The 27,967-nt window shown below is 50.3% G+C and overlaps 1 protein-coding gene across 1 annotated transcript in view; it reads right to left on the reverse strand.

Moving 5' to 3' along the window:
* Dscam (Down syndrome cell adhesion molecule) overlaps positions 1-27,967 on the reverse strand; it is a 487,830-nt gene that overhangs the window by 54,751 nt on the left and 405,112 nt on the right. Inside the window, exons 19-23 of the mRNA XM_005375986.2 lie at positions 26,827-26,982; positions 21,670-21,803; positions 6,492-6,645; positions 2,406-2,523; positions 816-979 (exon numbers count right to left, since the gene is read on the reverse strand). Of these exons, the coding sequence (XP_005376043.2) occupies positions 816-979; positions 2,406-2,523; positions 6,492-6,645; positions 21,670-21,803; positions 26,827-26,982 (726 nt within the window). The remainder of the gene's footprint in view (positions 1-815; positions 980-2,405; positions 2,524-6,491; positions 6,646-21,669; positions 21,804-26,826; positions 26,983-27,967) is intronic.

Below are 27,967 nucleotides of genomic sequence, written 5' to 3' on the forward strand. Positions count from 1 at the left end.
CCTGAAAAACTGGCTCACGTCTTTTGAATCTTCATATAGTGTTATCTTCCAAAATGCCCCTGAATTCTCCTGACTTTAATTAACTTGAAATTCAAGATCAATTTTGCAGTATTTAAAAAAATATAGCCCTTCACCTCCATTTCGATCCCTCTGAGGACAATATTGATTCAAATTTTATTTGCTGAATGTATTAAAGTGACAAATCCCAAATCCAAAGCAGCGTGCACTTTGATTCTTCCGCTAGTGAAATATCACCGTGCGCCTAAATCTGAACCCAGTCAATAGCTGTTTGGGTTTTTGCACACAATTTTAATATCTTTGGAAACTGTGCACATTTTGTGGGTAGCAAGAAAAATTAAATACCTCGCATTAAAACACACAATTGAATATTATGGCAATGCAATTAGAGTTGCAATTAATATCCTTTTGACACCGATTGCTCATAAGAACTGAGTTAATTAACTCAGACTTAAAAGACAACCATTCTGGCTGACTTTTCATTTGTGTTTTCTGGGTTGCACGTACATAGGCAAACAGTGCCATTAGCAGAAGTTATTAAGGACATCTTTTTAGAGATGTTGCATTTTACATGCAAAAATATATTGCATCCCAGTATTTCCTGTGGGATTATGAATAATGTTTATTTCCCTTGATGTGTTCAATTGTATTTTCCAAATTGAACATGTGCTTTTTTCTTTTTGTAGTATGAAAACAGCAATTCGTGTTTTACTAAGGCTGATTGTTTAATTTGCTCAGTGTTACATCTATGGCATGCAGACACAGACTGCCATTCAGGAGGGCCCCACATTCTGTACCTTGTACTTGCAAATTTAAAATGATCTCGTCTGAGCCCCAGTTGTTGTTGGCGATGCAGCTGTAGTAGCCGGAGTCTTCCGCCTTCACAGTGCGGATGATGAAGCTGCCGTTGCTGAAGATGCTCCTGCGCCCGTCAATCGTCACCAGGCTGGGCGTCCCGTTACTGCCTCACAGGAAGAAGGATGCACAGATTAAAGAAATTACAACCCACATTGGCTGAGGCTGGGGAGAAGACCGAGACTTGCTCTAAGCAAACAGCACGCTTAGGAGCTTACTATTTCCCGCATTAGGAAGGAGTTACTCTAGGGTGTACGGTCAAACCACCTGAGCGTGGGTCCCTTCCCTGTGTAAACTGCGAGTTGAAGGTGAGTCGGTGTCAAAGGCCTGGCTCCTGTCTCGCCTGTGGGCGTCTCGCACATGCCAAAGTCTGCCCTGCCCGGGGTCCCTCCCTCCTCTACCATACAGGCTCCGTAGATGCCATCTTGATGCCCATTCTGGGAACTCCTTCTGTGGGCAGACCTGCCAGGCTGACTGAACGATGTAGGCCAAACTCAGTCTTGAGACATCTCACAGTGTCACCTAAAGCCACAACTGGGTGTGAACTTGACATAATCGATGACACGCTGGCTCCCTACACAGGGCCATAACCGCTCCCGGGGGGCAGATGGTCCACTTGACTGGGGACATTCCGGCATCGGGCAGAATGCCAGCCTGGCTCTGGGACATTTGGGATTTCCTTTGCATGAATCGATTTTAAATGCAGTGAGAAATGTGGTCATTGGAGCTGGCTCATCATTTTAATACTTGATACCTCTTACTTGGTTTTGTTTGACAATAGTGAGGGTTTGAACCCATTTTATCAAATCTTATGCCTGTAAGTGAATTCTGAACGTTTGTTTGACTTTGGGGAGGAGCCAGAAGTCAACTGGTGCTAGATTCAGTGGATAAGGACGAGGACAGAGCATCTTGTTTTTACAAGACTGGCTCTCCAGGGAATGTCACTGGGCAGTAGCATTCACTGCATTTCTGATCACACCTCATAAAGCCACTCAGGAAAGAAGACTCCAGAGCTGCTTCAGAAGGAGGCTGGAACGATGGTATAAGTGTGCTCAAAACGAGGGGAAGATTTTGAGGGGGATCCATGAGAGTAGTAAATATTTTTATTTAACTATTACCGTGTATTTCACTCACTGCCTGTGGATCAGTCCCTCTGAGTGCTAACACTGGGACTGCCAGCCCAGCTCAGAAGCCTCGCTAACATTCCTCAAGCTTCCATTAAAATACACAAACCCAGAGTTAGCTGCACATAGTGGCGCACGCCTGTAATCCTAGCACTTGGGAGGCTGAGGCAGGAGGATCGTTGTGAGTTTGAGGCCAGCCTGAGCTACAAAGTGAGCTCAAGGCCAGCCTGAACTGCATAGCAAGACCCTGTCTCAAAAAGACAAAAAACGAAACCAAACCAAACCAAACCAAAACAAAACAAAACAAAACAAAAAAACAAACCCAGAGTTAGAGGCCACTGGCTGCCCTCACAATCTGCCCAATGTCATGACTGAGGGTGGTGAAGGGCACACTGGGTTACTGGTTACCTGTCTTTCATCCACTTTACTGCGGGAGAAGGGTCCCCGACAGCTTTACACGGCAGGACGATATCTTTCATCCAGGGAGTAGTCACTGTTCCGCTGAAGGTTAGGATCCGTGCAGGAGCTGTAACACCAGAAGACGGGAGCCCAGTTACCCCCGGCTTATCTCCGCAGAGCTGGGCTGACCTTCCCAGTACATAGAGCAGTACCCCAAAATAGGAAGCGAAGCCAATTAACATCCCAGCTGTCAACGCCATTTTCTGGTACCAGCGTTGTGAAGAATTTTCACTGTAAGAATACACAAATACCTGAAAATCCCCATGGTAGCATTTTTTTCTTCTATGGGCTAAAGATAAGGGGTCCAAATTAGACATTTGGAGTTTCATAAGCAAAGCAACTCCAAGCTGTGTTTTCTATGAGCCCAATTATTTTTCAAAGCACTTTATGAAGCAATTCATCTTGACCCCAGAACCGCATATTAAAATATACTTCTAATATCTGAGACAATAGACAACACAAAACATAAAGCCCCAGGAGACCAGAAGAAGCAAACTGGAATGATTTCTATCTATCAATTGTGCGGTGCTTCCCTGACTGCTTTATCAATGTGCTCTGCTGGGACACACATTAAGGAAAAGGAACGTTTCAGGAGGCTTCTCTTGAAGAGCTGCCGTTTGCTTGGGACGTGACTCAGATGCCCGGATTAGAGCTTCTTCTGGATCATTTGGCTCTGGTGCAGTCTCAGAAGATAGAGACTCAAGAGGTTGGGTGAACCTGGCTGAGAAGGGTCTTCCTTGAAGATGGATTCCTTGAGCCTCTGGTGAGTCACAGAGCTGGCAGAGACACTAAGACATGTTTCACAGAGGACAAAGTTAGCCCCTGTGGCATCCACTGGACACCACCTTCCAGGCAGGAGCCAAGGGCCAGAGGCTGCTATGAGCTCGGACATAGAAGGGGAAGGAGCATGGCTTCTGCCAGGTGCCCAGCCTGGCTACCTGCACAGACCTCAGGTGGAAGGGAGCCCCAATCCCATTCTGGTCCCGTAAAAATGGAACAGACCATTAGGACCTTGAAGTGTCTTATTTGGACTTGAGGATTTGTACTGGTGAAGAGGGTGTGGAACAGGCTTCCTGGGAAATTCTGGCATCCCAGGGAATACAGAGCTCCAGGTACTGAGTCAGCAGAGAGCTGTCCTGGTGTAGGACAGAAGGTCAGCCTTGGTCCTCAGGTCAACTGAGGCCACTCTCATTTCTGTTGTTCTGAGCACCATAAGCAGGGGCAGACAAGGAGCAGAGACGAGAGCCCCAGAAGTCAGGCTTTGTGAGGGGACAGGGAATTTTGCAGCAAAATTAGGCTACATGTGTGAGGCAACTTCTCCTGAATAGAGCATTCAAAGGCAGGGACAGTTAGCCACTCATTGCTATTTCTGATTTCAGAGCTTGTAACCAAAGGATCTTGGTCAGGTGCACTGGATTCCTGGCATTGGTGGCTTTTGCATTTCATTTTTCAAGCTCTTGAGGCTGTCCTTTGCATTGGGGGCCATGTCTCCCCCAGTAAGATGGGGGTGATCAGGAACTCAACTAGAGGTGGAGGCTTCAAAGCTTCTTGGCAGCCACTCACTTCTATACGGGGATGTCTGAATGAAACTGAAGTGCTACACATGAATATTTTATATTTACATTCTGATATTTTATAGTACTTTTTCAGTTTGGTCTCATCAATTTGACTCTGTTCCGCTCTGTTCTATTGTGGTTCTTGAGTATGCTGGTCACAGCCTCATATTCAATTAAATCTGGGACTTAGAAATGATTTCCACCAGCAACATAAAGCACAGGGTGGAGCCACCACATCTTCCAGACCAACAGGTCCCATTGGAGGCAGGTGGAATTTAAAGGATCCTAGCCCGAAGTTCCATAACTGAGAAGTACAGTGGTCCGGGCCATGGTTCTCAACCCAGAGCACATGAGGGAATCCCCTGGGATCTGTCAGAAGCAATAATCCTCACCCTGGTCTGCAGATTCCATAGATCTGGGGTGAGCTCAGGGGTACTTTAACAAGCACCCATGAGTAATTCTGGTGAGAATGCTCACTGAAGCCCTTCAGACCCATGCTGCTCCTGGGCTGCAGGTGGCCGGGCTCCAGCCCTGGGTGAGGCTCTGCGGCACTGACCCCATGCTCTCCTCGACCACCTCCGCAGGAGCAGCGGTCCTCTGCTTCAACTGTAGCCAGGACCATGGATGCTGCTGCTGGCCCCTCTACCACCCAACAACTGCACAGTGCTGTGTGCACCACCCGCTCCATTTGGAGGTCACAGAGCACTTGTATCGCCCTCCTCACTGCACTCCCAGCAGCCCTGCCATGGACTGTTCCTCTAGTAACCCCTCCTGCTGCCTAGCGTCCTTCCTCTGCTCAAGCTCGGACCCTCATCTCTGAAGTGCCTAACTCTTCAGAGGATGTAGAGGATGTTGGCTGGGAACTGGGCATCTCCTGCACTAAATGGACAGCCTCTTTCTCCCGCAGGATCAGCTTCGCCTCTGCTGGAGCCCCCGTGACACACCACCTCCTCCGAGAGCAGACGCATGGAGCACAGAGGAAACATACGCTCCCCCTCGCCACTTCTGGGCCAGTCAGTCGTCTGCTTCCCCCAGGCCCCATCTCGCCCTCCTGGCTCACGTTGTGCCCCCCTCACCCCACCCAGGCTGTTCTGGAGGAGGCTGGCCGGGTCCTCCCTGCAGCCAAAGCCAGCGCATCTCCAGCACAGGCTGTCTTTGCCTTCCCGGCAGCAGTGCCTCCTCTCGCCCTTTCTGTGGGAAACCTGTGCTCTTATTTTTCTTACTCTGTGGTCCAGGCTGGCCTGAAGTCATAGTAATCCTCCTGCTTCAGTTTCCTGAGTGCTGGGATCAAGGCCGGCATTCTCCATGCTAATCCCTGCTTCCTCAGGTCAGGTGTGCCTAGCCAGCAAAGGCAAAGAGTGCAGCACCCAGCACCCCACTGAGGTGCTTCCTGCACTGAGCATACACTACGTCCTATCTGTGCTGGTGCCTGAACGGGGATGGCGCGCCTTCCCCACCACGGCATTGGCCTATTTCTTAGCCACCCCATGCGTGAGCATGTTACCACCGACTTTCAGAGGTGAAATCAGAATTTTACGTTGTCAGTTTTTCTCTCAGGCTCCTAGAGACTGTATCAGTAAGAGAGGCTCACATTCTGTACCCAGAAGCCATGTGGCCTCTCCTGCTGGCCTGGAATTGTGCTGTGTAGAAATGGGCTCACTATGAGGGCTGATTTAGGGGCACCCTGGAAACACAGGGAGGCAGTGATGGCCAGAAGCAGAGTGAGAATGTTCTGGGTCTACATTTGAGGATCTTTCTACATGGCTTTGGGTATTGAGCCCAGGACCTTCATACTAAGCTACACCCTCAGCCCTTTTAAATGCTTATGTTTTGAGACAAGTTCTTGTTCCATTGCTAAGTTGCTCAGACTGGGCTCGAACTTGAGATTCTCCTGCCTCACCCTCTCGGAGTGCTGTGATTACCAGCACCATCACGCCCAGCTCTATATTTGCTTTTAAGGAGCAGTCAGATATGAAGATATGAAGATAAAACATTCTCCCATAAGAACTTCTTTCCTTTGGGGACTCCCACTTCCCACTTAAGGTCTTTGTTTACAGCATTCTGCCACTAAAGAGCTAATGATGCTGATATATTTTTAAGGTTCCAAATGCCATTGACCAAAAAAATTAGACATTTTTCCTTGAGAAGTATGACACCTGATTGTGACTGGGGCAGAACTTCCCTGAGAAAATGCTAAGTAGTGATTTTCAGGTACTCAGAGGGTGAGTGGAGGCTTCTCTTCCTAGTTTCCCTGAAGACATTTGTCGTACTCACTCCTGAACAGTGTTTGTTCACGGGGTGGGGGGTTCTTGTGTGAGTGGTACAAAAGCCCAGGGCCTGGCACCAGAGCCTTATTTCTTGGGCTAAAATGTGATGCTCTGGGTTGGATTTTCAGGGCACTGCAGGTTTTACAGCACAGAACAGAGGCTTAACCCCGTGGAATTCCAGCGGGAACGAAGGTCCTTACTGTGGAGCACACCTTTCGCTAGCGGCTCTACCGTGATGATCTCACTGCTGTTGCCTCTTCCGGCTGAAGTCACGGCCACCACCCAGACGCTGTACTGGCGATTTCGACTCAGGTTAGGAATTCTGTAGGAAAATGAGTCAGGGGACGCTTCAAATTCGCTGATCACCTGTGAGAGGAGACATAAATGTTCCCACATTCAAAGAAACAAGGGACACAAAAAGGACGATTAACAGATTGCCTGTCCTAAAGACAAAGGCCACATCACCCACCCTCTGAAAGGCTAGATTTGCAATATGGAAGATGACTAGCAAGCTTCGATGGATCCTGGATCACGCTCCTCCCTGAAGCAGCTTTCACAGCTCCCAGAGAGTAATTTACCCTTCACTTTGGGCACCACTGCACTTCTGCTTTGGCCATGATGAAATAACCAGAGTGAGGTTATCTCTTCCACCGGAAATGACCAAAGGGCACATGGAGGATATCGAAATGAGGTTCAGAAGACAGTGTACATTAGGTAGTGAATTACAGGGACTTCTGAAAGAAGGACACAGATTGTGTCAACCTTGTAATGGTAGGGTATTACATTTTTGAGGGGGCTTTAAGGGTTTGGGACATAGAAGCGGCCCCCCAAAGGGTCCCAGCAGTCTCCTCAAGTTAAAAAGAAGGCAGAACTGAGGAGAGGAAGTGGGCATTCATAGGGAGAGTGCTGGAAATGAGATATACAGAGAGAACTCCAGAAATCTGAAGAGGGTTCTACGGGGGCATTCAGCTGAGCCCAGGCACACAAGTGAGGAAACATCCTGAAACCAAGGAAAGAACCACCTGAGAGTACTAGCAGTCACAGTGCTCAGTGCTCACACAGAGCTGGGAATAGCATCCGTTCCTGTCAGCTATATTAAACAACATCAACATTCGTGGTCCGTCGGGTACAGTACATAAAGGTCTTTTCTCAGAAGGGGAAGAATAATTAGCTCAAGCTTGAACATTATTTCAGTCTTGCTGAACATATTTTAAAATCAAAATTAAGAAAGAGCAGATAATTATTAAGCAATTTAACCTCATTCTTAAATTAAGGCCAAAAGCATTTATAGGAATTAAAGCATTTATTATGCAAAAATCTAAAATTCACGATGCCTGACATTTGATAAAAATTTTCCAGGTGTGAGCAACTTAACTGATTAACAGATAAACAAAACGTGTTTTTCCATACAGTGGCTATTATTCATTAATAGAAAGAAATGAAATACTGATACATGCTACAATGTGGCTAGGTCTTTAAAATTGGGAAGTGAACAACACCAATCACAAAAGACCAAAAATTTATAATTTCCAATGTATCAAAAGTCCAGAGAAGACAAACCCAGAGACAGAAAGTAGACTTGTGGCTTTCAGGGGCACAGGTGTGGAAGGGGGAAATAGGGAGTATTTGATAAGAGGTGATGAGTTTATTTGTGGGGTGATGAAAATGTTATAAAATTAAACAATAGTCAGAATTGCAACATTCTATGAATATACCAAAAGCCACCAAATTATACACTTTAAAGCAAATTCTAGGAATGCTAAAAGGCTGCAAAATATGAATCATAAAAAGAAATAATTAAATCTATCAAAATTTTCATGTAAATGATATAGATACTGTTTCATGCAGGAAAGTACAAAAAGGTTATTATGATTGTACTACAGCTATATTTTAACTGCATATGTTAATAATGTAACTAGATAAATGAAATACATAAAAGACCCAAGTCAAATCTGAGTTGAAATTATAATAGTTGATATTTAAAAAAAACTTCAGTAGACTAGCTTATTGGGAGACTAGATATTTCAGGTAAAAAAAGATAGTAAAATTAAAGACATACTAATAAGTGACCCACAAAGAGAAAAGAGGATAAAAACTGAGGAGAACATTAGTGAGCTATGGAGACTGTAAAGGCCCTAACAGACAAATAGGTTTCAGGGGCCTGCAGCGACTGCAGAAAGGGGGTAGGATAGAAAAACATGAAGAAATGATAGCTGAAACTTTTCTAAAGTCAATGAGAGATCTATACACTCACAGAGTGGAATGCCTCAGTGATCTCTAGCCACAGAAATACTGAGTACTGCACCAAGGCACATCATAATAGAATTCTTTAAAAGAGATGGTAGGCAGCGTTAAAAGCCACCAGAAGACAGACGTGTTCTATGAAGGCAACAATGTAAGGATGACAGCAGATTTCATTTGAAAGACAATCTTGGTAAGAAGATGGTGGAAAAGCACCTCTAAAAGTACCCAAACAAAACAAAAACGTAATGGAATAAAACAAAATAACAACAATAACCCGAGAATTCCATAGCTAGGAAACAATTGATCACACCCAAAGTACAAGAAATGCTGACGGAAGTCCTTTCCTAGAGAAGGAAAAGACACCGTGCACAGAGGAATGAGTAGAAGTAATCCACCCTGGTAACTATTCATGGAAGTACAGGATTCTTTCCCTATTATTCAAATACCATTAAAATATGATTGTCAAAAAATTAATAACAGTATAGTAGGTGTTAATGATACACACAAAATTGACATGTTTAACAGTGACAGTCCAAACGGGAGGAGAGAAAAAATGAAAATGTGATAAAGTTCTCATACTACTTGTGAGATGTAGTATATCATTTCACAGGAGACTACGAGTTACATGTATATGCCAGTAATTCTAGAGAAACCACTGAGATTACAAAATATAAAGCAAAATAAAGCTAATGAGCCAACTGAAAAATAAAAATTTCATCATTAAAAATTCAGTTAAAGAAGTCAGAAAAAGAATAACAAGGTGAACAGATAGGATCCTACAAGAAATATCAAAATTATAGATTCAAACCTATCCATAACAATAATTATAGTGAGTGTAAGTGGTCCGACACTCTAATCAAAGGCAGATTGTCAAACCTGATGTAAAAGCAGTACCCAACCATGTGCCATATACAAGAAATGCAGTTAAATCTATTTTTTGTTTTGTTGGTACCAGAAATTGAACTCAGTACCTGGTGCTTGCCAGGCAGGCACTGTGCTGCTGAGCTATATCGCTGGCCAAGAATTATATTTTAAATATAAAAGTACTAATAGATTACAAATCAAAGGACACCACAGATATCAAACACTAATCAAAGTGAATTTGAGGAGCTCTGTTAAGTTTCAGATAAAACAGACTTAATAGTAAAGGACATTGCCAGTGATCAGAAGGCAATTTCACCATGACAAAAGAGTCACTTCATTAAGGGGTCAGAGCAGTCCTAAACATTGGTCCACCCAATAACAAAGCTTCAAAGTATGGAAAGCAGAACTAAAGGAGCTTCAAGGAGAGATGGACCAAGACAGCTCGAGGCTGTTCCTTACGAAGCCATGTACTGTTGGGTGGGCTGGGGGTAGATCCATTTCACAGATAGAGAAATTAAGATGCAAAGAGGGAGGTCACTCCTGTGGTCCCAAGGGCAGAGCAATGGCTCTAGCGCAGTGCTTCTGTCCCAGGTCCATTGCTGTTTCCTCATACTCCATGCTACCGATTACGAACCATTACACACTAGCAGGACTGGCTTTCCCCCTTGCTGGCTGTTCTATAAAACTTAGCTGCTCAGCTGGCTGCAGAAGCTGAGATCATAACTGCAGCATTCAATAGTGGATTCAGATCTTCACTGTCTCCTAACTGCCATACAGTTCCATGTTTCCCAACTTAAAATAATGTGAGAGAATTGTTCGCTGTCCATTGTTTCACTTACAGGTATGGTGCGTCAGATGGCTAAAGGGGAACTATGGGGCCCTGCACAGGCTCCTCAGATGTCTGTACACACCAGCATGCATGAGTACTTGTGTGTGCATTTGCACAACTCCAACTCCCAGAAGCTTGGAGGGAATCTGACTTGTTTCTTAGTAAATCAGGGAGACAATCCCGAGACTGCATGCATTTGTGCCATGCGCCAGCCCAAGACTACGTTGTTGTGAAATTAATCTTACAAAGGTAAATGACATGCCAATTATAACAGCTTCTCTCATTGAACAGTGAGCACCAACAAAGCATTAAAATATATACTCACCAGGAACATGGCTTTTAGCTAAAAGTAAATATCTACCTTGCCTATGAGGTATACTTAGCGCTCAATTATCTGTCAGATACACATTTTGTTTAATTTTTGCCTGCAACATGAAGCATGGCTAAAACCAACAATACAAACAGGATTTCTTATGCAACAATGCCTGTTTCTCCATTTACAATACAATGGACCAGAACAAAAGTAAAATGGAACCCTGTGCTCGGGGTCCAGGCATGAGACTTGGGTAGGTTTGGTTCCCCATGGGGAATTTGGCCACAGGGCTCATTTCCGATTCTGCTTGGTCTGGCGAGACGGAAGGGATGGACTCTCGTGGGTTGTGGTTGCCAATTCCCCCCAGCCCCCATGGAAATGAAGGTTAGGCTGCTCAGTGGCTCCTAGTGGTTACCAGGGAAAGTCCTTGCACTGAGGTTTCCTCTGTGTATTCCCTGATGTCTGTGATAATTAGGCACCCTCTTCCTTGAGTCAGTAGAAAGGCAAACAGAAAGCTGCCTCCTGAGCAGCTTAAATGATTGAGGAGGTTATTCCTTTTCTGTGGGGTAAATGTGACTTTTCCTGTTAGGAGGTTTTAGCAGTGCTGGAGATTCAGCTCAGTGGTGTGGCACCTGCCTGGAAGTTTTAGCAGTGGCCTTGAAGAAAAGAATACTCCCCAAGACAGTATATTCCTTCCCCACAAGACATGAGAAGTCACCTGTACGAGACTTGGTGCTTCTGACCTCTTCCAGTCCAGTCGTCCTCCTCTGGGCTCCAGGAGGGTAAGGAACTTCTGTGGTGAGATGCCCATGAGCATGCTGCATAAGGCAGGGGTGGGTAGGAACTCCAGGGAAGCCATGCAAACTTCAAGACTGAAGGATATCGAGCTTGGGAAGCATTATGGTTTATATCCAGCTGTCTCCCAAAGGCCTCGGGGAGTCTTAGGCAGGGCTTCGGGAAGGAGACAGATAGTGGGGTGATACTGCCAGCTTGCTCTTGGGAGGTGGGGCTGGTCAGAAGAGGTGGGTCGCTGTTGGGGGCGTGGCCTGGAGGGCTTCACCTCCCTCGCCCGCTCCTGTCTCCCCTTCTCAGCTTCCTGGCCACCACGAAGGGAGCAGACCGTTCCACCGCTTACTTCCTGCCCTGGAGCCTGCCCGCTATGGACTGCATCTTCTAGAAACATGAGCCCCAATTAACCTCTCCTCCTTCTAGTTGTGGGTGTTGGGCCTTATGGCTCAGTCATGTGGAAAGTAACTAATGCAGCAAGTGCGTCACCGCTGAGAAGGCTGAATGCCACCCTCAGCAGCAGAGGCGGGCCCTGCTCACAACAGGGGAGGAGGCTCAACCCGGCCCTGTTCCTCATCCAGAGTCAGAGGGCGAGGCTCCTCCCTGACCCAGGGAGAGATGCTGCTGATGGAGGGATGCGCTGTACATCATGTCGTATTCATTTGAAGCGGAGCCCTTAGGCTCTGGGTGTCACACCCTTCCAACACGGTTAACCCTAGCAAGAGGAGGTGATAAGTAAGCGGAAGTGCAAGGGGAGCAACGGCTCAGGCGCTCACTCAGGGCGGCGAAGCAAGTTCATCTGATTGAATCCTTTTCCTTAACGCCCAGTCCGAAGTGCTCACGCTGAGAAAGAGGAGCAATGGCTACTTCTTGCTGGTGAAACATTTCCCGCGATATTTTGAGTTACAGTGCTGGTGACTATGTTGACATTTCACCAAGTTCCTTTTGTTGGATACCAGATTTTGCAACACAACAACCTAATAGGACGGAAGGCAACTTGCTACTTTCCATATAAACTTTCTGAGTACTGGGGGTGCTCCGTGAGAAGGGATTCTTTTTAATTTCCGGACTTCTCCTCCTACTTCTGCTGGGAAGATCTACCCATGACTTGGAAGCATTCCAGGAGGGTGGAGAGAACAGAGAGCAACAAAGCCCGGCATTTTACCACCACAGGCAACAGGACAAACACCGAGGTGTGCAGAAAGAGAGGCCACCTCCTGCTGCCAAAGGCTAACGATGAATGGATCCAATATGGCAACAGGAGAAAGATGTGGGTGGAGAGAGTTTTCTCAAGGTTTAAATACTTTACTATCCAAATGGTTGCTCTTCTTCTGCATGTTCAGTCTCCTTCAGAGTTCAGACAGGGACAGCAGTGATTCTCGATTGCATTGCATCTAAAGTGCAGCTGGATCTTACATGGACTACGGTAAAGGGCTGAGCCTTGGCTGGAAAGGGGGTCCTAGTGACTGTGGACCTCAGGGCCAGTCAGCATCACCGATGCCCTGGGTCTAGGCACAGGACCCAAGTCATGTGATTCTCCATGGGATCCTGCCACACGGCTCAGGGCTGCTTCTGCTCTGTACCTGGGACAGAGTGGAGCATTGCGGCGAACCTACAGCATGTGTGGTGCGGCGATGAGCCAAGTGGCCCAGCGGCCAAGCATTCAGGCCTCGTTGCAGTGTTGGCACTTTGCGGTTGATAAGCGGGCTTGGGGTTGCGGTGTCAGCACTCGGTCTCCAAAAGGTTCGCCGCCCTGGGGTAGATGGACATTTGAAACTGGGGCTGCCAATTCCTCTGTTAATTGTCTGAGGGAAAACCCTGTGCTTTCTCATTTGAAAAGTGTTTAACATTTGCACTCTGGCAGAGCCTAAAATTGACCTCACATTTATTATGATTTAATCATGGGTTGTATAAGTAGCTCTAGGTGACAGTCATGCTACCTATTTCTTGGTTTTAACATGAGGGATGAGGGTGGCTTGAGCAGGGCAGGTCCTGCAGCCGGCCGTGGCAGAGCCGGTCTGGAGCATTCCTGCCAAGGAGATTGGGTACTCTGTGTCGGGGGTGCACTCGGGGCACAAAAGGAGCCATTGCAGATCCCGTACCTGGGAACAGTGGCCACCGATGCCACTCCAGGGTACTGTGTGGTGCGTGAAACCACCACTGAAGCCGAAGGACAAGCACCCATGGGTGAGGAGTGACAGGAAAGGCGGGTCCTGGGGAAAAGCTGTGCAAACTTGCACAACCACAGTTCCCTCCTGTCTGGGCTACTTTTCTCTCATTGCTGAGACAAAATACCTGATGCCCAGAATTAAGGAAGGAAAGGTTTGTTTAGCTCACAGTTTGTGGAGGTTTCAGCCCATGCTCAACTGGCTCCAAGGCAGAGTGGCACATGGCAGAGGGCAGCAGTTCATGGCAGCGGAAGACAGCAGAGCAGCGAGAGCAAAAGACAGGGGCAGGGGAGAGCAAGCTCCTTTTCCTTCCTTACACTGCATGCAAACTACCTGCCCCAGGGTACTCACACCCATAATCTCAGCATTGGACCATGAATCAATCATAAACTCTAGAAGCCCACCCCATGGCTGCGTGAGGCTTTGGGGGGACACCTAGACACAAACCAAAACACCTCCTTTCGGCTTGGGTAAGAAAATCAATGCAAAAGCTCAAAACCATACCTGCGAGTGCTGTAACTCCCATGAGTAACTACTGACTCGCGTTCATAGCCCTGTGTGAGTCTGTGCCCGATGCAGACTGTGTGGTTAGCTCCTGTCCCCCAGGCACCAGAAATGATCACGGCTTGGCAAACAGAATGTTAATTAAAGATAAGGTATGATAGGATTCTCACCAACTCCCACTGAAGTCCAGAAATAAAATCATTTGAATTCCCCTATTAAAACCATCCTTGTCACAGCTGAGGAGATGCAGCAATATTTCTAAGGTGTCTGGGAAAAATCAATGAAGACTTCACGCTTTTGATTTAAAAATACATTTATGGCAAACTTTTATAAAACTTCTGACATATTCACGTCCCCTAAGTTGTATCCAGAGGGGAACGTGCAGCTATTGGTGTATGGTTTTGACAAGTGGACTGCATGCACTTGGGGAGCTGGGTCTTCCTGGTCGCTTCTGTAGGATGGTCCAGTGGTGGACTGGATTTCTGTGGAGCTTCACAGTCTGCTTTCCAGAGTGTAAGGTGGCCGGAAAGTCCCCTTCTGTCCGCATTCCTGTGTCCCATGAGAAGCTCACAGCTGTGTCCGAATCCCTACACAACTAGGTGTCTACCCAGCACCTGTTGGATACACTCCCACTGCCCTGCACTATTTAGCTTAGGGGATGACTGCGGAAGGCTTTCTCTAGCTTGTCAATTGGGCCATATCTGCCCAGCATCTGATGGTCTTTCACAGCCACCGTGGTGGTGGCCTGGGTTGCTGCTGCCTCTGAGGCTGGCCTGGCTCCCTGCCAAGACTCCTTCAGAGCAGTGCGTGGGGCCACACCTGAACCGGCCGCTGGGTGGGCTGAAGAAATGCCTGCCGTGTGGGTTGAGCTGCTGGATGACCCAGAAGTGATCCGAGTGTAATAGAAAATAATATATACAAACCGACTACGTACTCACAGGCTGTTCAGATCAAATTATTCAGCCTGTCTGAGTGATACAAAATAATTCCACTTCAATAAAACTTCAATTAACTTTTTAATGAAAAACTAATTCTATCAAAGAAACAGGATGCTTTAGAAAGCTGTTATCTAATTATTAACGTGCACTGTTCAAAAATCTTGCGAGCTCTGATTCATAGGTAGAATACAACAGTACTGATTTTTTAAAACCTCTGCCCCAAGCAAAATAAACAACACAGACAACTCTTTCTAACACTATTTTGAGATCATGGGACATGTTTGTTTAGTGGTAGAGAAACGGTCTGCTTTCCATTAGGAACGGACAGTTCCCTGGGTCAGTGTAAGGTTTTTTTAATTCCAGTGTATAATTCATTTTGAGTCTGGTTCCATTTCATCTCACTGTTTTCACCTCCAGAAGATGATCGTGATCATGTTATGTCCCAGGATCTTCCTAAGGCAGAGGCAGACAGGCACAGACCTCGGTGAACTCTTGCCCTTTTATTTTATTTGTTGGATACATTTTACTTGTTGGCCTTTCAAATATAACTTTTTGGTTATAATGTTTTGGAAGTGAATAAAAGTTGGTATCCAAGAAAGGCATGAGACAGGCAGGCTTCTTGATGTCATGGTCAGGATGAAGGACTCCGTCCTGTTGTCCAGCTGGAATTCCATCCCCTTCCACTTCCCAGGCCCCTTTACCACCAGCCCCTCCGTCCTTAACACCTCGCCACCTCCCCGCCTGCCGCCCCAACTACCTGTCTGCCCAAAGCAGTTACAGCACTAATTTAGCTTGATGATTGTCACCTAGTTGACAAATTCTGCACAGAAGAACAAGTTCCACATCACAGAGCTCCCAGAGAAGAAAGAAACGAGTGAAAAAGACTATTCTTAGTTGTAAAATAATATAGGCATAATGTAGGATTAGAAAAATAGCTATTTCCATTACTCTTAACTGAAAATGATTCAAAGCCAATTTGATTCCTTAAATAGTACAACATGTCTGTGTTGGGCCAAACAAAAACGCTGTGATGTTTTCAAAGCCAGAGTCTTTCCAAGCCTCTGAAAGCCGACCGAGAGGAAGAGCATCTCAGCAAAGCCGCGGAGGAGGAAAAGAGACCTGCGGATGGGGAGGGAGGGACCACGGGAGGAGGAAGGAGGGTTCTAGGGCAGTGAGACTGTGCTGTGGAAGCTCCCACAGCTGGCACACATCCTTACACGTTGTCCAAGCCCTCAGCGTGTCTGGTGCCAGGAGTGAGCGCCAGTGCAGACAGTGGACTCCGGCTGATAGCGACGGGGCAGTGCAGGGGCATCACTGCTCACAAACGCGCTTCTCCGGTGCTGGGTCTGGCGGGGTGGGAAGGGCCTCTGTACAAAGTCTCTGCATCTTCTGCTCAATTTTGCTGTGAACCTAAAAGTGCTCTAAAAAATAAAGCCACTTCTCTTTTTTTAGGACATGTTAGTCCAAGGACACTGAGGAAGCTTCCGGGGGGAGAGGAGCCTGTCCACATGGCATCTGCCGGCTGTCTGGGGAGAATGAAAGCCACCTTAGTGCCAGGATTCTTGGGGGTTTATCTGCCAAGTAGGGCAAGCAGTCGGGCTTCCAAAGAGCCTTCCAGAGCTTGATTCTGCACCCAAATCCCACTGCTATGCAGGCTCTGTTTCCCTTGGCTCCGGGAATGACAAGACTGGGCTGAGGACTGGAAAGACCAAGGTTTCTTTTACCCTTTGAGTATTGATCTCCTGCACTGGAGCAGCTATAGCCACTGGATGGCTTCAGGTTGTGCCTGGCGAAACTAGTGGCCCTCAGCGACAACGGGAAAAGGACGATGACAGTGATTGCGCAGCAGTCAGCTGGTTCCCTAAGGCTAACTCGAGGAGGAAGAGCATTTTAAAGATTTCTGCAGATGACAGACCCCGCCTCCATGCTCCCAGAGAACAGAAGGCTAATAAATAGATGTAAATCACAGCTTGAAACACTTATGGAAGATTGAGAGTCGCTGCATCAGGACTGACCGTGAAATACAGGGGTATTTCCAAAGGAGCTTCAGGAGTGTATTTGCTGAGGTTTTATAAACCAGGATCGATTCCCACATGTCTGGGATGTGTGATGGATGCTCTGAAGCCTCTGCAGGGTTCTCTGCCTGTGTGACACTGTGACAAGAGCCCCGAGGACGGGAGAAAGGTCTGGCTGACCTCAGGGCACCTAGCAAGCGCCCACCCGTAGAAACTCAGTGAAGGCCTGGGGTCTCAGCAAGTGCACCGGTGTGAGTGATCACGGAGGGCGTTCTGTAGCCGGATTGCCAAGGCAGAATGGGGACAGCCACTGTTAGGTCATTAGATGGAAGACCTGATTTCCACGTCTGTGATTGACAAGCACAAGCATTTAATCGGAATCCTTCGGGGACAGAGAGTGTCCCAGAGTCTATAGCACACTTTCCTGCCTTATTAAGCAGGGGCTTCATCCGACGTTTGACTTCTCCTGGAGGCCTTATGGTCAGAGTCCAGAAAACAAAGCAACACGGCACCCCCGCACTTTTCCAGCACGGCGGTGACAAAGCAAGGTCCCAGCACCTGAGGCCTCACTGCGGGCCCGAGCATGCACGCGTTAAGCTGTGCATAAGGTTGGGGCAGAGCAAAGCGAGTTTGCCAGTCGGTGCTGGGTAGTACTGGGGCAGGATGGTGCCAGCTTCCCCTGGAGGGGAAGAGCCGCCCCCTCCAGCCCCTCTGCTGGCAGATCCTCATGCCAAGCTGTGCGACCCCGACCAGATGACAGTCCCGTTTCAGTGTCGGTAAAGATATATGGCTGTGAGGCCGTAGAACGCACTAACGGAAACCAGCATTTGATGTGCGTGTGGAGGTAACGCAGTGGAATGCGTGGCCAAGGTCAACACGCCGGCAGTAGGACAGCATCCGACCCGGAGAGGCAGGGACAGAGCCAGTGCTCGAGATGGGGAACAAAACATCGCCTTCAGTCTAGCCTTCGAGAACAAGCGTCTTCTCGCAGGTTCACAAGAGGACCCCACGCGCGTGCCTGCACACACCTGCACACGCACGCACACTTGCACATCTGGGCTGCAGTGTGGCTCAGACACCAGGTGCGGAGTTCAGCAGAATAGGAGGTGGAACAGGAGCTGGTGTGGAAATCTGTCCAGGCCCCACAGGAGATTTGTGAGTGCTTGTGAAGTAAAAAGTGAGGAATCATCTAAGGGATTTGCACCAGGGCAGGACCGGCTCAGAGTAAGAGCTGGAGAGGACAACTGTGCCTGTCGGCGGGAGGGCGGGCAAAAGGCCTCTGCTGTGGGGCTGGTTCTGCAGATGGGTGCCTGAGCCCCCGGGGCAGTGGACGGGCAGGAAAGCAAGCATGTCCCAGAGCTCCACCGTGGGATCCTCTTGCCTCAGCCTCCCAGAGTGCTGTGATTACAGGTGTGCATAGCCATACCTTCTGAAAAACTTATTCCTGTGCTGTTCAGGTGGGGCGGGTGACCCCCGACCAGAATCCTCCCACCCCAAGCCTGTGGCTAAGGGCGCCGGTCTATTCTCACTCGCCTGCTCAGCAGCGTTTACTGGGCATCCTGGGTAACACTGCATCTGACCCAGGAAAGGCTGACGGAAGTCACAGCTCACCGGTCACCTTCCTGCCTTCTGAGGGTTATGCTTTAGTAGTGAGGAGATTCTGCTACCTGGTTTCTAACCTCTGTGTAAATCAGCTCAACACTGGGAAGTAGCTCACTTCTATATCCTGGTGCTTACTTGATGTTTATATATTTATAATTTTCCACATACTGCTTGTACATCAGGAGGAGGGTCAGGACAGCCCGATTACTCTCCAATCTGGGAGCTCCCAAGGCGGGCTCATCTGTCAGGTTTGCCACTGCTTACAGTAGCTTGTGAGTTGATAGTTCAGACAGGTATAGATTAAAGTCCATCCATTGCGTGCCCGAGGCTCTGACTCAAATGAACGTGGAGATTTTGAGGTTTTCCTCTCTGTCCAGGGATGAAAGGAGGTGTCCCATCCATCAGCTGGATGTGACGTGAGGTCCCGGGTCCCAACACGGCTTCTGGGCAACCGGCGGCAGAACCAGACTCCTTTCCAGAAAACGTAATAGCCTGCTACTTGCAAAGTTTCAAACTCTTAGCCTCCCCTACTAAGCAGAAATGAGAGTAGTGTGAAATGAATGCTCATTACTAGGAAATGCATTTAACGTATTACATGTAAGGTCCTTTCTCAAGGAAGGAAGAGGAATTGGGCAGTAAGGGGTTCCCTGAGGGACTCTCACAAGAAGAGCAAGTTACAAGGCATCTTGTGTCCTCATTTATCCTCCCATGTTCTACATCCAACTATGAAATCATTTCAAAGAAAAAAATTCAGATTTGGGAATGGGGGAATACACAGAGCTCGTGCTGCCCCCTGGTGGTCACTGTGACAAACCGCAGCACCTGAGATGGCCTTGCTTTCTGACTTAATCAAATCACAGAGACCAAGGATGAGGAAAGAAAAAAACCCTACTCTCCAGAAATGTATAGCATTTTGTTAATTTCTTATGACAAGACAGGTGGCATGTGGGGCTTCTATGCATTCCCTCTCTGCGTACACAGGAACTGATGTTCCCTCATCTTGACTTGTAAGGTATTATTTTATTTTAATTTTTTTTTTTTTTTTTTTGGTACCAGGAATTGAACTCAGGACCTTGCGCTTGCCAGGCAGGCGCTTGTGCCCCTGAGCTACACCCCTAGCTCTATTTTATTTTAAGCAAACAAGTCTCAGATGATGTTCCCTGTTCTTTGCAGGGAAGGTCATACCCCTTGCTCCCTGCTGTGGAAGACCCCTGCCCACCAGCAAGCGGGGACGGGGCCTGAGGCAAACGGCCCCTCCGCCTCCTGAGCCAGCGTTCAGGAACTCCTCTCCCTCCACCTCACCACGTGGCTTCCTTGATGGGGTTGGCGGCGAGTGGGCCGACCTGAGCAATGACCCCGAGTGACAAGGACAGAGCCCAGGGTCACCAGAGCGCAGTCAGCCACGGGCCTCCCTTCTGCTCACGTCCCTGGCCGAGGCTCCTCCAGGAGGACAGGGCAGGCGGGTGTGGAGCGGGGGCTGGGGACCTGCAGGGAGGACCTGGGCTGCACCTGGCGACCTTCCAGCCCGCTGGAGTCACCCCAGCAAACTCGAGTGGGGCTCACAGCAGGGAGGTGGATGAGCGAGTGGAGACACAGAAGCCCTTCGAACCGAGATGAACCAAACCAGCAGTACTCTGTGTCCCTTTGGAGGGAAAAGGGTGGGTAGGGCCAGTGAGAGAGTCATGCCTGTGTGGGGTCCTCAGATCCATGGGCCGTGAGCTCCTGTGGGCTCAGAGCGGGGTGCGTGGGAAAGCTGCAGGGCACAAGGGCACGAGACCCATCAGTGGCCGGCTCAGGGCACAGTGGGCTATTGGGTGGCGGGACTTGCTCAGGGCAGAGGAGGTAATGACGGCGCGGCCTGAAGGGTGCAGCTCGCCCCTGGCTCCTCCCTCTCTCCCAGCTTCCTGGCCGCCATGAGGGGAGCAGTTCTCCTCCAGCATGCCAGGCTTCCCCCATGCCTCCTGGCCGCAGACCAGACAGTGAGCTGCACACCGGCTCCCACAGCTCTCCCTCACTGCCCGCCCAGTCAGCTGCTCGGCCTTGGCTCTCACGCAGACTCGGGGTTGGGACATGTGTCGCTTGGATCGAAGGATCGAGTAAGAAGTGGGTTCGGGAGTAGTGTTCCGCTTCATGGAGGAAGGAGATCTGACCCAGGGGCCGACGTGCAGGGGCCGTGGAATAAGCCAAGGTTGGGGGGCCAGAGGGCTGTGTAAGGGCACTGGGGGGGCCTTGAGCAGCTGAGTGCAGAGGCCGGAAGTGGCATGGGGTCTGGGGCCACGAAGAGGACGTGGACCCTGAGGGGGAAGAGGGGAACATTCTGGAGAGGATGGTGCCGATGGATGTGAACAGGAAATGTCCCTGACACCACAGAGCTGCACATGAGAATGGCAGGGGGTCCATGTGACATAGCGTGTATCTCACCGCTAGAACACAATCAGTCCGCGTCATCACCCAGAACGCTTCGTGCATGCCGTGCATGCTAAGTCCTCTATCCGGGGCCAGGAGACACAAAGATGTCTCCCGCCTCAGGAAACGTCATGATTTCCAGGGAGATGTCATCCATTTTCATGTGCCACTTCCTGTTTAATTTTCTCTCCGACTTCCTCCCGTGATAATGGTTCTGAACGTGGCAGCTGGACTTTGTAAGTGCATTGGGCAGGAGTCCCGGCCGGGGTCAGGCACAGCGGGCTCCGAGCCAGAAAATATTGTGACTCTAACCCCTTCCCTGGGGCCAGGTGCCGCCAGAACGCAGGGTCAGGGACCCGTCTGCAGCAGCCCCTCCTCCGTGTGGGATGGGAAGGGGCGGACAGGGGTGGGAGGGAGGCCGGGCCTGTAGTATTTAATGGTGGCCCCAGGACAGCATCAATAGCTGCTGTCCACTGACTACCAATTAAGGACCAGTTAAGGCCTCGGCCTGCAGGTTGGTGAGCCGCTGGCAGGGCGGTAAGAACTCAAGGAATAAACACCGCTGCAGACAATGGCTCCCTGTCACCACGCCGGAGTGCTTCCAAATGAGGTGTAAACCAGGACTTTGCTTTGTGTGTGGACAGGACCGGGGACAAGTGAAACCTCAGAGAGACCCAGCTGGGTGGGACGGCTCGCAGGGTGCCCGAGTTCGCCGACTTACTGTGGGGTAGGGGTGCGAGCAGAACACCGTGTACTTCCGGATGACGCCGTTGAGCTTGAGAGGGGGCAGCCAGGACACGAAGACCATGGAGGCCGAGGCCGCTGCCGCCTTCACACCCGCAGGAGGGCCTGGAACTGCAGGAGGCGAGCGGTTAGTCCCGGGTGGCGCACACGACCTTGCTGCCCGCACGCTGCCCCCAGGACCCCGCCCGAGCGTGCGGGTATTGGGCGGAGGACGTTACAGAGGTGACTAAGCGGCAAGAGGCCCTCAGGCGGCCCCTGATCTAATACGATCGTACGCAAAGGGGCCATTCGAACCCAGAGGCAGGCACACACTGTGGACGGCCACAGGGAGGACCGGGGAAGACAGCCACCTGCGGCCGCTCCCCAGCCCCGCTGCACGGGGCCTTGGACTTCCGGCCTGCAGAGCCCGGGACGATCCATCCTCACACCTCAGCCAGCAGCCTGCGGCACTGATTGCCCCAGGACTGCGCCCTCCGTCAGGCCCCTTCTTCCCGGGAGGGAGCCACGTCCGCCGTCCAGGCCCCGCCTCTCTCCGCCCCATGCTGGAGACTCTGCTATTGGCCACTCCTGCTTCCACCCGTCTGGGGTGGACGGGCCCCCGGGGACAGGCAGGCAGGAGCCCCTCTGTCACCCGGAAGCTTTGCCTGGTGCCGCTGTGTGCCCAGGGAGGTGGAGAGCGTCCCTCCTGGATCACAGTCAGTGTGCCACCCACTCCCTTCCGGCGACCTCTGCGGGCAGAAGGTGGCATCCACACTCGGGCAGGTTTGAGAGTGAGAGCAGTGCACCGCTTGCTTTCCCCTCTCCTGCCCTCTGGGTGGAGGAGCTGGGGAGGGGGGCTGGGGCCAGCGCACCCCAGGGAAAAGGGGGAGGCCGAGGAAGAGGGTGGCCCTGCTCCCCGCTGCGTGGTGGCCTTGGCACGGAGCCTTTCTCTGTCCCCAGGGAACCGGAGGGGTCCGGGAGCCTCCTGCTGCTGCCAGGGAGGGGGACGGCGGAGAGGCTGGAGACTGCATGCGATCCCTCTGGTCCCACCCTCACTGTCCTAAGCCCACTCTGGTGAGACAGCCCCGCTGGGACCCGGTCACCGTTCGGAATGCAAGGTCTTAGTTTCTGCTGCCGGGCAGCCGGGAACCCCTGGGAGTGACCAGTCCGGATGCAGAGTCCCTTGGGGACAAAGCACCGGGGTCCCGCCCCTGTACTCAGGCTCCAGGCGTCAGGGCCACAGCAGACGTGAGCAGAGCGGGGCCAGGGCACAGGGGCCGCGCTGGACCCTCTCCACGGCCGCTGTGACTCAGGGGCCCGCGGGTTTCGGGGCAGCAGCCAGGAGGAGCCGCTGAGCAGTCAGTGATCCCGTCTCCAGCTTGTCTGTGGCAGCGGCTCTTGTCAGGTGACACCACCATGAAGTCCGCTAGGCAGACCCACGAACGGTGAGTGCGGAAGAGAGCGTTTCCACGGTGGTAATGTGACTCCTCGGGGAGGGCTGCCGGGAAGGCAGGTAAGGAAGTGGGGGGCGAGGGGAGGAAGGCAGGAAGGAAAAAATGAAGGGGAAGAAGGAAAGAAGGAAAAGTAGGAAGGGAGAGAAGGAAGAAGAAAGGAAAGAAGGAAGGAGGAGGGGAGCAAGTCTGTGTGGCCACGTCAGGTCTGCTCCGGGCGCCCGGGCTGGGCGCTGTCCCTGGTGCTGGGCTCCCTGCTGTCAGGTGGTCACTGGGGGCGTGGCCTGCAAAAGTCTCGCTACTTCCCGATCTCTCCGCTTCAAGCACCATGAGCCGTCTCTCCTCTGCGATTCCTGCCTGCCCCAGCAGCTGGTCTTGGAGCCAGCTGACTACGGACTGGGACCCTACACACCCCGAGCCAGAGCAAGCCTCTCCTCCTTGTAAGTTACAAGTGTCGCAGATCGTGTGCCAGCAACAAGGGGACTGACTAAGACGTCCATGGGCCCGAGGCCAGCGTTTAGGTGCCGAGACCCTGTGCTTGGATCGGAAAGTGTGAACACAGATCCGAGAACGTGGCTGTGAGCCAGTGGTCCTCAGACAGACGCTGAGAAACTACCAAACATTGTCATTGCAAAAGATCTCTTGCAAAAGCCAACGTCCTGTCTTTACTAGGGGTAACTTCTCCCTCCCCAGGATGACCAGAGACCTCAGAACACAACTTAAACCTGATTTTGAGGGCAGCATGTGCGGGCAAGAGGACTTACCAAGTGTTTACCGTTGCTGTATTAATCTTTCTTTTCTTGGGAGAGCGTCAACCTATGCCTAAAATAATGCTTTCATGAGGGAAAAGTTAATACACACTAGCAATTACTTTCCTGGCATTCTCTGCACATTTTCACATGGTTCAATTGAAGTTGGCGTTTAATCCAAAGTTTAAATTAGGCGACCTACAGGTGTCTGTGTGGACAGGACTCGTAATCCTAATTGGATTAAGCACCTCTTCCACAGTGGCTGGTCTTGGTCCTTTCTTTCAGTCAGACAAAATTGCACTCGATTCTCCAAACTTCTTACGTGCCTATTTATATTAGACACTGAGCCTCCAAAGAGGAGCACAGTTCCCACCATTTCTAAACTAGTGACTTTTCCATGTGAATCTGAGAGATTCACTAGCTTTTCTCCATCCTTCCACCCAATTTCTGCTCCACTTCTTTTTGAAAGTGCTGATTTATCCTAAATAATATGGATAGTGGGCTCTCACACAGGTGGAATTCTCCAGCCCTTCTTGGGGTGAGTGGTGGACCCCAGGCAAGATCTTTACAACTCATCGCACCCTTGCCACTACTGGGACTGGGTTCAAATGCAGAGAACAATTTGTTGACAAAGTCCACCCTGGGCCTCAGGGTCACATTCGGAGATGGGACTGAATGGTTTCTAAAACTGGAGGATTGATTAAAAGTTCATCCCAAAGGACCAGTCAACAGAGGTTGTGGGGAGCCTACATTTTTTTTTACTGGATTTCTGTACATTCCTATAAAAAAATGCAGATGTCAAAATTTGTGCTGGCGATCATCTTGCTCTTTAAATAATAATGCTAGTGATACTTGAGTTGAGGCTTAGCAATGCAAAAAAATATTCCACCCCTGCCCTGAAGGAGCGGAGAGCAGAAAACCAAGTATTTGGTGTCAGGAGGCTGCCCACTGCCTGTCAGCCCAGGGCTTTTCACATGGCTGCAGTCTCTACGTGTGGATTCGTGTGGTCTGACCCCAGCACAAACCGCTGTGAGGCCCCTCCAGTTCCTAGGTAAGATGTCCAAAGTCCCACGGGCAGGGGGGCACAGCACCACATTCACACAGGTCTTGTCTGTTCTGCTTTAAAATAAAATCAGGATGCTTTTTCACTTAGGATTTGTGAGGCATGGTCAAGTGTCCCATGAATGTGTTCGAAGTTACAATAATAGGCATCTTGCCGCGGATCCCCTTAAAGTTTCTCCGCTTCCTTTGAACCCACTTGTCTCATGGTCCTGGCCACGTCCTGCAGCAGCTCTGGAGTCCTCTTTCCTGAGTGCCTTTAGTTGCACTGTCATAGTCATTTTGACTTTGAGGAAGAGCTGGAAGCCACACAGAGCAGACCCTGTGAATAAGGTGGGTGAGGACACAGAGTCACGTTTTCACGAGCCTGCCCTTCCTTTGGACGGCAGCATTCATGGTGCTGCTGACTGCACCTCAGAAAGACACTCAGGAAACAGAACTCTAGAACTACTTTAGAAAGTGGCCGGAACGATGGGATGAGTGTGTGTGAAGCAAGGGGGAGGTTTTGAGGGGGACTCCTGGCAATACGTCCTTTGAGTAATAAACTCTTTTTAATTCAAATGTTGACTGTATATATTCCGATCACCTCTTGTAGCTGTCTCTCCTGGTGGCTTCCTCCTATCTCTGCATTTGACCTCAGATTTTTCTGAAATAATACATCATCTTTGAGCAAACTGACTGGCGCATCCAAGGAAGATGTGCCTGTGAATTCTAGCAAAGCCCAAGCTAGGCAGGAGGCTTCTATGTGGGCAGAGCAGCGGGGGCCATGTCCTATGAGAGCAGATGGGTGGACTGCTCAGCAGCAGGGCCGGGATGCCATCCATCGATAAATTTGTGGCCAGATGTGCTGTTGAGGGGGGCAGCTATTGGGAAGTGGCTGGTCGGTCACAGAGGCGTGACCTGGAGAGCATATTCTTATCCCCAGCTCTTTCCTTTGCTCTCTTTGTCCTGCCCACCAAGATGTGAGCAACTTGGCTCCTCCACACCCTTCTGCCAGCTAACTGGTCCTGCCTTGGACGGGACCCTCTGAAACCTAAGAAAAAGTAAACCTCTTCTGTAAGTTGCAGGTATCAGATCTTCTGACCAAGAAACATAAAGCCAGTACACTCCTCAGCCCTGCCCAGCTTCTGCAAGAAGACAGTAGGTACAGAGCCAAGTGACCATAGCTTAGCTGCACAGGTCCTGGGCCCAATTTTTCCAGTACAACTGCAGAGTCACATAACCTGACCCAAACTGTGTGGGATGGTAAGAACTAGTAGCCAGAGAACATCAGCAATGATTTAAAATTTTACTAAATCATCACAAATCTTCATGAGACTTAATAAATAACATATTGTGGGGCTCTTCCATCAAGGACTTCTAAAATGATCCAGCTAGCATAGAATGATATGACCTAGTCCGGCACATAGACTTCAAGTGGAAGGGTGGAAATAACCAGAGCTTCTTTTGGTAGTTAAGGAGCCAGGAAAGTTATTTGAACAGGATGCAAAACAGGTACAGATGATACTGCAGCTTAGGGATAAAGAGTGTCTTTGTTCAAATAATATTTGGCCAAAAAAAGAAAAGGGAATACAGAGGAGGAGAGAGGGGAAGAGGGAGAAGAGGATAGGGAGGAAGAGGAGGAGGAAGGGGCCTGGGAAGAACACGTGGAAGGCAGAGGGAGGCAGTGGGTGCACGGAGCCCAGGCAGCCTGGGTCTGGACGCCAGGGTGTGTGCTGAGCTGGGTTGTGCAGGGGCCAGGGTGAGGGCCGCCTGGTGATGCAGCTGCAGGACGAGCCCTCTGACCAGACCTCCAGCGGGTCCTCGGCTGGGTGTGCTGCCCCTCAGCAGAGCCAGGTGTGCCCTGGGTGTGTAAGTCGGGACGGAGATCCCTGCCCACCCTGCACCCCAGCTCACCATCCTCCTTGGTCCGCGTGAAGATCTGCTCACTCCTGACCCCGTCCCCCGCGCGCGTGAAGGCCAGCACCTGGATGCTGTAGTTGGTGTACTTCTCCAGCCCGTCCAGCTCCAGCGACGGCTGCGTGGTGGTGACATTCCTAATCTCGCCCAGCTCTAGAGGACGAGAGCAGACGCCGTAGGTTACTCTGTTCCCGCACCAGGTGCTGTCCCGGCCTGGTGCCCTCTGAAAGTGCTCAGAGCAGCCGCTGCACACACCCGCGCTGTGTGGCCCCTTGCTAGGTATCACACTGAACTGCTGCAGGACAACAGGGAGAAAGTCGACCTGGGAAACTTAGGGGCGTGGGCCAGCGCGAAGTTGCAGACCTTAGGTCAACACCCAGCTGCCTCTCCTGCTCAGAAACTTCTGCCTCTTGCTTTGTTCTCTGAAGCTTCTGTAAGTCCAAGTTTTGCAATTTTTAAGTCTACTTCGACATCCCTGTGCTAGTAAGTATCTACTCTCCTCTCAAATGTCTGAGCAAGGTCTAGCCCCCTTGGCAAACTTCTAGTTCCCTCCGCAGCCTTGATAACCACTCACTGCATGCTCCTCCTCTAAAGTTACTCTTCCTGCATAACTGAAACTTTGTATCCCTGGGTGGAGAACAGTAAGTGTGCAAGGTGATGGACGCAAGGTGATGGATCCCTGAGGTGGCTTAGCTCGTGGAGATGGGCGTCAGAGCGGCACGGTGCAAACCTTACACTGACACAGCTTTAATTTGCTCAGTGTTTCTTCCAAAAGCCGAACATGCAGTATGCAAATGGGTAAAAGTGCGTCTGACCTGGTGGAGCGGCTCGGCAGACTCCCCCCTTTACCCAGAGTGAACTCCCAGCAGCGTCACCGCTGAAGTGACAGGGACCTGTCAGAAGCTCGGCGTGAGCTAAACATGCCTCGCTTTCTCTTGGGAGTGGGATCGGCTGATGCTATTCCAGGACGGAACATCGTGCTCTCCTGCACGGGCAACTTGAGGACCTCGAAGGGGTGTGTCACATGCCGACCCGGTGTGGCCCCTGGGGTGGAGAAGTAAGCCCCCCACAGAGCAGCGCTGGCTCTCAGAGCAGGGCCTGGCACCTGCGCACCCAGGGACGGGGGGCATCTGTGGGA

The sequence above is a fragment of the Chinchilla lanigera genome, unplaced genomic scaffold (genome assembly GCF_000276665.1).
Source record: "Chinchilla lanigera isolate Chin_1 unplaced genomic scaffold, ChiLan1.0 scaffold00006, whole genome shotgun sequence".
Classification (NCBI taxonomy): domain Eukaryota; kingdom Metazoa; phylum Chordata; class Mammalia; order Rodentia; family Chinchillidae; genus Chinchilla; species Chinchilla lanigera.